We start from the raw sequence: 10,317 nt of genomic DNA, 5'->3' as shown, positions 1-10,317 counted from the left end.
AAAATAAAATTTAGATTAAAAAATAATAATAATAAAACCATAGGGACTGGGGGTAAAAGTACTTGGTACACAAGCATGAGAACCTGAGTTGGAATTCCCAGAACCCACATAACAGTGGGTTCCATATAGTATGATTGCCTCTAATCCTGGTGCTCCTATGAGACTTGGGAGGCAGAGACAGGAGAATCCCTAGAAGCTTGTAGGCCAGCCAGCTTGGTGTGTGCAAAGGTGAGCAGCAAGAAACAGGTCTCAAAATATGTGAAAGGCAAAGACTGACACCCAACTGACTTCCATACCTGTGCTGTATGTGCTGTATGTATATACACACACAAATGTGTACACACACACACACACACACACACACACACACACACACACACACACACACACACACACACATGCATATACACACAAGCAATAACAAATTGGACTTAGTGATTGGGCCTGTAATCCCAGCACTCTGGAAACTAATGAAGGAGGGTCAAGAATTCAAAGCCAACCTGTACCACACAGTGAGGCCCTGACTCAAGTAAAGCACAGAAAAATAAACCTCGTGAGGCTTAGTAAGTTTCTTTGGGTTACAGAGCTAGTAAAAGGCAGAGGTAGGATTTAAACCTGGTTCTCAGTGATTCCAAAAACAACTCCTTTCAGCCATTTTGTTTTATACATTATCACATTTAAACCTATTCAATGGCTTCTACACATAGACCAATGAAAAATAGGAGTGTACTGGCTAAGATCACAGGCAAGTGGGTGTGTATAAGAGTGTATATCTTTGGGAGAGTGGGCTTTCTCAGCTCTCTGCACTTATGAGCAAGGAATGCCCAGCATGTCCAGGATGCCAGGTACAGCTTTGCCCAGTTTATAAACTTCATTCACAGAAAAATGACAGCCCACTGCAGTGGGCCCTTGACCCCCACCTCCATCTGTGTCCCTCCCAGCATCATCGGCACCCCCTTCTACTTGATGGAGTACTGCCCAGGCATCATCTACAAAGACCCCTCCCTGCCTGGCCTGGAGCCCAGCTGGCGGCAAGCCGTATACACTGCCATGAACCAAGTCCTGTGCAAAATTCACAGTGTGGACCTTCAGGCCGTAGGCCTGGACAACTACGGGAAGCAAGGTGTGCAGGGACTGCTCATCCTCCACTGCCACTTCCTTATCCAAATTTCAGCTCTGCTGTTGGAATCTGGGTGGTATGGGGTACTGACAACGAAGCTTTGCCTGCCTTCTAAATCCAGGCTAATTTCTAAGAGGTTGTGCTTACTGCCCATTTCATCTTTAGGTAAACCACAGCATGGACCTACAGACTCTCTTCTCTTGCCACTGTTGTCACCAAGCCATTTAATTCTTTCTTTTTTTTCTGAAGCTGGCAGCATATTTAAGATACAGTCCCTTTATTCCTTCCTCTCTCCTGCCCTCTCTTCCTTTCTTCCTCCTTCACTTCTTCCCTTCCTTCCACCCTCTCTTATTTTCTTGCTTTTTTGAGACAGAACTAATGTACCCCAGCCTGTCCTTGAACTAGATATATAGCTGAGGATGACTTTGAACTCCCACTTCTACTCCCAAATGCTGGGATTTCAGGGTGCACCACAATACCTGGCCCCTTTTAAAAAAGTGTTTTGAATGAGGGGGGCTGGGGGGGAATGGAGTCTCAGTATGTTGCTCAGACTGGCCTTTATCTTGTCTCAAATGATTCTCTCACCTCAGCTTCCCGAATAGCTTTACATATTCTAGCCTTCCCTTGGCTCTTAAAGGGTTCTCTTAAGAGGAAGAAAGTAGGGCACAGAAAGGTTAGGCAGTGTACCTGAGCTCTCACAGCTAGGGAGTAACAGAGTTGGGATTTAAACCTTGGTAGTCTGACTCTAGAGTTGATGCTCTTTGCCTATCACTATTATACTTAGCCAAGCTTAATTAAAACTTGTGGTTAGGAAATGTACCAAGTCATACTGAACCCACCAAGGCAAAGTGGCTAGTGACTTCCTCACTGGGCATCAGGAGCATCACACAGGAATATCTCCTCTCCTCCACCCCTCCACCATCACCTCCCTCCACCACCCTCCCATCCTCATCACAGGAGTGAGAGCAAAGACAGTACTACCATTCTACCATGCACTTCTGAGGCTTTCACCACTCTGGTTAACTTGCAAAGCTTTTGGAGGTGGTTGGAATCATGCTACGTTCTAATCCTCTTCCCCTTAGGGGACTATTTTCCTCGCCAGGTACGAACCTGGACCAAGCAGTACCGAGCGGCAGAAACTAGCACCATCCCAGCGATGGAGAGACTTATCCAGTGGCTGCCACTGCACCTTCCCCAGCAGCAGAGAACCACAGTGGTACATGGTGACTTCAGGTAGGCATGGCTGCCAGGGGCTGAGTGGGAAATATGTGCAGGGCCCTTGAAGGGAGAGATCAAGCAGTTAGGCTGCAGCAGCCCCCCTCCAAACTGGCCATCAAAACCTGCCTGCAGACATTGTCCCATGTGCCTTGTGAGGACACATCTCTCTGGGTAGGGAACGGCTGTTGCAGGTCAGGTGGAATGAGAGTGTCTCTCACTTCTTAGGAGGTCAGTGTTGGATGTTCCTCTTGTGCCTGGAGTTGAAGGGAGGTCAGAGAGTAGATGTGACTTCCTGGGGTGTGTGCTGAATCTGTGGCCTGGCCTTCACTCAAACCTGAGTGTGCCTTTCCCCCTGCTGGGAACTTTGCTCTTGAAGAGTTAGGTTACTTTCATTGTGTTTTCTGCTTCCCAGAAGCATCCAGAGGCCAGATTTTGACCTACACATCTTATTTGGGTCCCCAACCTATTTGGTAGTTTTCTTACCCATCCTTCATGCATTTGTTTAATTATGTAGATGCTGGGGATAGAACCCAGGGCCTCACACATGCTAAACAGGTACTCTACAACTGAGTTACACCTTCAACGCAGCTATACCTTTTATTGAACAAAGCTAAAGACTAATTATAGAGACATTTCTTCACTTTGCAAATCGGATTGGCCTTTTTTAGCTGGCTTGACTTGTGGCATCCACTCCTGGTTCCCTCCTATAGGTACCTTTAGTGGCACCCTGAATCTGAGAGCAAAAGGCCAGGCTTTGTACCACAGGATTGTCCCCTCTGTACCTCTTGACTGGACCATGTCTGTTCCCCCTACTGCCTTGATCAGACCGGGCAGCTAGGCTGTAGCTGACCCCTCCAGAAACCTTGCCCACTTCCTCTTTGGTGGGGAAGAGTAGCAGGTGACCTTCATGCCACTAACCACTACTGTTCAATGGCCTTTATCATTGCCATTCTTTGCACCTCAAGTGTCCAAAGACAGCCAGAAGTGGTCTGAGGCCTCCTCAGCTGTGGTGAAGTCTGATGATGCTGTCAGGAAACACCTCTGACTCTACAGAGCATGCTCCCCTTAGAGATCAACACTTGTGTGTAGTCAAAGCTATTTTCATCTGCTGCTAGGTGGAACAGAGTGAGTTAACAGGTGCATATTGGCACAGGGTAGGGGGTGGGGGCTATGAAACTGGTATAACTGGCTTGAAAAGTTAGAGCCAGTAATGTAGACAAAGCAAACATGTGCCAACCCTTAATTTCACCTCTGAGGAGTCTTGCATCAACAAATTTGCTGATGCTTGTAATGTGGTAAACTCTGTGGTTTGGTTGAATGTTGGGATTCTGCTTAACAGATAAAATAAAGCAGTTTGTGCTACATGAATCATCAAAAATAAATCTCAAGGAGGTAATGCTGAGTAGAAAAGATTAAGTTCCAAAGGATATGGACAGTGCAATATTTATACAAATTTAAAGAGGCTTGAAAGAATGCTGTAAATGGTTTACAAGTACGTGCATAGCTAAGAGAAACAGGAAAGTGTCTAAGATGAATACATACCAAGTCCAAGTGGCAGTTGCTTAGGAAGTTAGGGAAGGAGGGAGAGTTGGAAGGAGGTAGGGAAGGAGGGGGAGGGGAAGGGTGAGGAAGGGAGGGAGGCTGTTAGCTAAACATGAGGTGTTTTATGTTTTAGAGAGTTTTAGAGATTTGAAGGAAACAGAGCAAAGAAGCAGGTGTGTCATCTGTGAAAGCTGGGAGATGGGTACATGGGTTTCTACGTATTATTCCCTGTATTTTCTGCATTTTTGACATCACTTTTTCTTTTAAATCAAGCATGTGTTAGAGTTCTGGCAGGAAACAGGACTCAGAAACCATCAGAGAAGGTTTAATCCCGGGGTACAGTGTGGTTGAGGGACCACTGAACGGCCTGGAAGGCGGGGGCTGTCCATAGTAGGGTTCCTTACTACCCAGCTCTGCCTGGGCCAGCATAACAAACTATGTAACAAACTGCTCCAAGGCCCCACTGCTGGCAACAGTAACATGGATTATTTTGTCACATGTCTGCAGTCTGGGGACAGGACAGTGGGCTTAGGCTTCTGCAGGGACAGCTCTCTGGCTGAGGCTGGAGTGATCTGCAGGTTTGATGGTCCAGGGGCAGAGGTGGGCTCTTCAGGCTACTTTCTGTGCTTTGTGGATTCCAGCATTATCTGATAGTTCAGGGCTTGAAAGGCCCGTGTACCCAGGAAGTTATGTCACCTTCACTGACCTCCACCAGCTCAGGGAATCCCTCAGCACCAACTCCCTCCATTTTATATTTGTTAGACGTTAGGTGCTTCGTAGAGGAAAGAATTAAATGAGACCTTTGTTGGCAAGTGTGCCAAAGAATTTGCAGGCCTGCTCTAGAGCCATCACAGTGGGTAACTACAAGAGGGCTGCCTGGCTAGAACTGTGGCCCTTAACTTTCCCCAGTGAGGAAGCTGGGGAATAAACAGCCAAGCATTCCCATCTCCTAGTGCTTGTAATTGAAGCCAGCTGCAAGTCAGAGGACCAGGGACCCTTTGGAGACTGGCTCCAGAACAGCATGTGGTTCGTTAGAGACCAGGTCTGGAAGGACAAATGGATCATAATGGCCCAGAATACCCCACAACTTTGTGTCCTCAGCTGTTTCCATTCCTACTATGGTTTCTCAGGCTCGACAACCTGCTGTTTCATCCTGAAAAGGCTGAGGTACTTGCCGTCCTGGACTGGGAACTTTCTACCTTAGGCGACCCCTTTGCCGATGTTGCCTACAGCTGCCTGGCTCACTACCTGCCATCCAGTTTTCCCATGTTGAGAGGTAGGAGCTGCCCTTGGGATGGAACTGTTTCCATTCTGCAAACACTGGGGAGTGCACCTGGCTGAAGAGGTGCACTGGGCCAGGGTTTGAAAGTGAGGTCCTAGTAGTTTGGGTAAATAGTGCCATTGGAATGTCTGGTAAGTGCAGGTTTGTATGCTAAGTGGACAGTTTGGTCCTTTTTCAATACCCCTGGGTATTGAACCTAGGACCTCATGCATGCTAGGCAAGGACTTTACCATTGAGCTATATCTCTAGCCTGCTTTTTGCTTCAGGTTTTGAAACAAGGTATATTAACTTCCCCAGGCTTGCTTTATCACCTTTTCTTCTATGTGCGTGTCTATATTTTTCTCTTATTTTGTCATTTTGTTTGGAGACAGGATCTTATGTAATCCAGGCTTTCTAGTTTTGATAAACTTCTGATCTCCTTGACACTACCTCCTGAGTGCTGGGATGATAGGCCTATACCAACACACCTGACTTATTTATTTATTTATTTATTTATTTATTTATTTATTTATTGGTCTTTTTGAGACAGTGTCTTTCTGTAGCCACAGCTGACCTGAAACTCAGTATGGAGATCAGGCTGGCCTCAAACTCACAGAGATCCACCTGCCTCTGCCTCCCAAGTGCTGGGACTAAAGGTGTGCATCACCACACCCAGCTTGGCTTATTTTTTAAACAAAAAAATTATGATTGTATAATTTTATGATTTCATTTTTCCACTTAGCTGTATATACTTTGGTTTGATATTTAAAATTTTTTAATTATGTGTATAAGGGTGTGTCTGTGGAGTGGAATGAACCTATGTGAATATAGGGACTTGTGGAGGCCAGAAGAGGGCATTAGATTCTCTGGAGCTGGAGTTACAGATTGTTGTTAGCCACCCTGTGGGTGCTTGGAACTGAACCTGGGTCCTCTGCAAGAGCAGCCAGTGCTTATAACTATTTAGCCACCTCTCTAGCCCCACATACTTTATTTTTTGAGACAGAGTCTTGCTATATAGTCCTAGCTGCCTGGCACTTGCTATGTAGATTAGGCAGGGCTTAAACTCCAGAGATCCTCCTACCTCTGCCTTCCAAGTGCAGGATTATAGGTATGTACCACCATGCCTGGCCTGGTTGTACACCTTGGACAGATGTTCATTAAATATTTCTTGGATAGCTTAATTAGCAATGTCTCAGTAGCTTTTATCATAGAGAATTGAGACATTTAATTCCTTTTTATTTATTATTTGAATACTTAATTTGTTTCTGACTTAAGTGTTGCCTCCCTTTCAACCCCATAAATAATGCATTAAACATCGTTTAGTAATGTCAGTTCCTAAGAATATTCTGTATTCATGCTTCTTGTCATCAGAATGTGACAAAGGAAGCAAATCAGTGAAACTGGTTATCTGTTGTGATAATCCATTTCATAATTTGGTGAGCTTGCCCTTCCAGTGACTCTGTATGTGTGTGCATGTGTGCGTGTGTGCTGGGCATCAAACACAGGACCTAGCTCATGGCTAGGCAAGCACTGTACTTCTGAGCTTCACCCCCAGCCCCTCCAGGGCTGATTTCAGTCAAATGATTGGTTGAGGATGATACCCATCTGCTGTGAACTGAGGTGGGGGGGAACCAGAGGTTACATTTCTTTCTTCACAGCTTATTTGGTCTGAAACCTTGAAAGACCAATTTGAGAGTAATAGCTCCATGCCTGGATCCCAGGCCATCTGGTAGAGGAAGAGCCTTGAAATTATAAGCTACCCTATAGTAATCAAAGTAATTGCTAAGGGACACAGTAATCTTCAGAATTCAGACTTGCTAGCCACAGGGGAATGAGGATACTACTTAGGACAGTTCTCTTTAACCTCAGGGTTCAGGGACCAGGATGTGACAAAGCTTGGAATCCCCACAGCGGAGGAGTACTTCAGGATGTACTGTCTCAATATGGGCATCCCACCCATAGAGAACTGGAATTTCTACATGGCTTTCTCCTTTTTCCGTGTGGCTGCAATCCTACAAGGAGTCTATAAGCGGTCCCTTACAGGTAAGTGATGACCAGCCTAATGGTGAGCCTCGGCCAGGACAACTTTGCCACCTGAAGCCTTCCCATTGGAGGGATGGGTTTGGCCAGAATGGTATAAGATTCCATTAATTTAGCCAGGCATAGTGGTACATGCCTTTAATCCCAGCACTCAGGAGGCAGAGGCAGGTGGATCTCTGTGAGTTCAAGGCCAGTCTGGTCTACATAGTGAGTTCCAAGCCAGCTGGGGCTACAGGGAGACCCTGTCTCAAAAAGACCAAAAAAATAAAAAACAAAAATATTCCATTAACTCAAGCATTTTAAAGTATGTGTGTACAGCAGCTAAAGAGATGACTCAGTGGTTAAGAGTGCTGGCTGCTCTTGCAAAGGACCTGGGTTCAGTTCGCAGCACCCACATGGTGACTAACAACCATCCATAACTCCAGTTCCAGGGGATCCAATGTTCTCTTCTGACCTCCAAGGGCATTGCACAACACAGGGATGCAGTTACATACATGCAGCAATACACACATACACATAAAATAAAAATAATAAATAAAAATATTTTTAAAATTAAATTTTTTGTTTTTGGTCTTTTTTTTTTTTTTGTCTTTTTGAAGAAGGGTCTCCCTGTAGCCCCAGCTGTCCTGGAACTCACTATGTAGACCAGGCTGGCCTTGAACTCACAAAGATCCGCCTGCCTCTACCTCCCAAGTGCTGGGACTACAGGCGTGCGCCAGCATGCCCAGGTCTTCTTTTAAAAAAATATTTTATTTATTATTTTTATTTTATGTGTATAAGTGAATTGCCTCCTCTGCAAGAGTAGTTTGTGCTCTTAACTGCTGAGCCATCTCTCCAGCCCCTGTTTTTGGTCTTTTTGAGACAGGGTCTCCCTATAGCCCCAGCTGGCCTGGAACTCACTATATAGACCAAGCTGACCTAGATCTCACAGAGATCCACCTGTCTCTGCTGGGATAAAGATGTGCACGACCACAGCTGGCTCTAGTTTCTTTTGGAAAGAAATGGCAAGGCGCAAGGGGCCACCAGACTTGAGTGACTTCTGGTTCCCAGGCCACCAATCAGTTTCCTTGTCCACAAAGTTTGGATTCAGACAGTTGTGCTGCCTTGGGAGTGCAGGGGAGCTGCATTCTCAGTACAGAGTCTGGTGCACAGCAGCTGCTTAGCCAGTGGTAGTGGCTGCTGCAGAATATTGCTGGCTCCTGTCACCCAGTGGGGATGGTTAGGAGTAATCAGTTTTCCCTTCATTCTGTTTAGGACAGGCAAGCTCTGCAATGGCCAAAGAAAGCGGAAAGCTCACCTGGTTCATGTCTGACCTAGCTTGGGACTTTGCAGTCAAAGAAGGGTTCCATGTTTTCAAAGAGATGCCAGCCACCAAACCGCTAATACGATCTCTCCACACCCGGGCTGGGCCTCAGTCCTTCCTGAATCCCACTGGCGTGAGGAGTTACAGCTCTGCTGCAGAAGCTTCTTATGAGGCAAAGGGAGGTCTGATCATCTCTCCAGAGGGCCTCTCTCCTAGGGTCAGAGAGCTGTATGACCGGCTGCGGCACTTTATGGAGCAGCACGTGTACCCTGTGGAACCAGAGCTACAGAGACACCAGACCTCAGTTGAGAGATGGAGCCCTTCTCCTCTGATAGAAGACCTAAAGGTAAGGAAGGCTGTTGAGTCAAGGAGACTGTCAGCGTGGCACCCTACCCATATTGCAGAGCTCGTTTGTGTCCTTCCCAGAGAAAGGGGTAGAGGGCTGAATGGAATTACTTGGGTTTTCCTTCCTTGTAAGAAGGAGCCAGCTTCTATTATCCAGTTTTCACCCTGTCATAACTGGATAGCTCAGGTGTGAAAGAAGAGTGGTAAGTGGGCACAGTGCTGCATGCCTGTAGTCCCAGCACTTGCAAGGTTGAGGCAGGAGGATCAGGAGTTCCAGGCCAGCCTCAGCTACATAGTGACCAACCTTGGCTACATGAGACCCTGCCTCAAAATTACATATTGTTTGTGGTTTAGTTCAGGCAGATTCATGGGGACTGATAGGCATCTGTTATGCAGATTTGAAAATTATACAGTATTGATAATGATACTGTTAGAATCACAATATCAAGCCAGAGAGCTCAGCATTTGTCAACTATGTTTTGGTGCTTTGTGGTAACCCAAATTTAGCTGATCTTACAGTTTTCTCGTCATTCTAACAAATACCTGAGAGAGCAGCTTAAAAGGAGGAAAGATTTATTTTGGTTCAAAATTTCAGTCCGTGGTAGCTGTCTCCATTGCTGTGTGCCTGTGGTGAGGTAGACCATCACAGTGTCAAGAACATGTGGCAAAGCACAGCAGCTCATCTCACAGTGCTTGAGGGCTTCCTTCATTCTTCATTTTTTATTCCATCAGGACCTCCAGCTTAGGACATGGTGCTGCCTACAGCAGGCAGGTCTTCCCTACTTAGCCACTCATTGTAGAAAGGAAGATTGCTCAGGGCCTGTCCTCATTTGCCATACAGAGTTCCTGGGTGAGGAATCCCCATCAGCAACCACTGGGCATGTTCCAGGAAGATTCATAGCTACAACAGTACTAGTGCTAATCCTGGTGAGACATGGGAGCTTCTGGAATGTGGAGACCTGGGGTGAATTCAGTCCTATCACCATGGGCTCCTGCTGGTTCTGCAGGGCCTTCTCAAGTTTATGTCACCCACCCACATGTACAAGTTTATGCACAGCTGATGGCTCTGACCCAGCACTATTTATGGCACATACTGTACCCCTGACTGCCACTTTCTTCCCTCTGATCTCTTTGTATTCCACCTGTCAAGATAAGATGTAGTTGTTGTGGCTGTCCCTATTTTTCCCATGACAGGAGAAAGCCAAAGCTGAAGGACTTTGGAACCTTTTCCTACCCTTGGAGACGGATCCTGAGAAAAAATATGGAGCAGGGCTGACCAACTTGGAGTACGCACATCTGTGTGAAGTCATGGGCATGTCCCTGTATGCTTCTGAGGTACCTTCTCCAGTATCCTCAGCCTGTGAGAACATGTACCCACACTGCCAGTTGCCCTCCTGCACGTGGAAAGTCTGATCCAGGAGCACTGCATGAACCTAAACTTCCTGTCCAAGGGGAGGGAAAGTGTAGGCAGCTGGCTGGAGCAGGGAC

The 10,317-nt window shown here is 46.4% G+C and overlaps 1 protein-coding gene across 7 annotated transcripts in view; it reads left to right on the top strand.

The window, feature by feature from the left end:
• Acad10 (acyl-CoA dehydrogenase family member 10) overlaps positions 1–10,317 on the top strand; it is a 47,402-nt gene that overhangs the window by 27,721 nt on the left and 9,364 nt on the right. For 5 of the 7 annotated variants that reach the window (XM_029570618.1, XM_029570619.1, XM_029570620.1 and 2 more), the window contains 7 exons: positions 942–1,123; positions 2,203–2,353; positions 5,011–5,156; positions 7,011–7,184; positions 8,436–8,830; positions 9,562–9,756; positions 10,024–10,164. In XM_029570618.1, coding sequence (XP_029426478.1) covers positions 942–1,123; positions 2,203–2,353; positions 5,011–5,156; positions 7,011–7,184; positions 8,436–8,830; positions 9,562–9,756; positions 10,024–10,164 — 1,384 coding nt within the window. The remainder of the gene's footprint in view (positions 1–941; positions 1,124–2,202; positions 2,354–5,010; positions 5,157–7,010; positions 7,185–8,435; positions 8,831–9,561; positions 9,757–10,023; positions 10,165–10,317) is intronic. The other 2 variants (XM_029570622.1, XM_029570623.1) reach the window with 1 other exon arrangement.

Source organism: Nannospalax galili, unplaced genomic scaffold (assembly GCF_000622305.1).
Source record: "Nannospalax galili isolate Female #2095 unplaced genomic scaffold, S.galili_v1.0 scaffold120, whole genome shotgun sequence".
NCBI classification, from domain to species: Eukaryota; Metazoa; Chordata; class Mammalia; order Rodentia; family Spalacidae; genus Nannospalax; species Nannospalax galili.
This window is presented reverse-complemented; position numbering and strand designations above follow the sequence as displayed.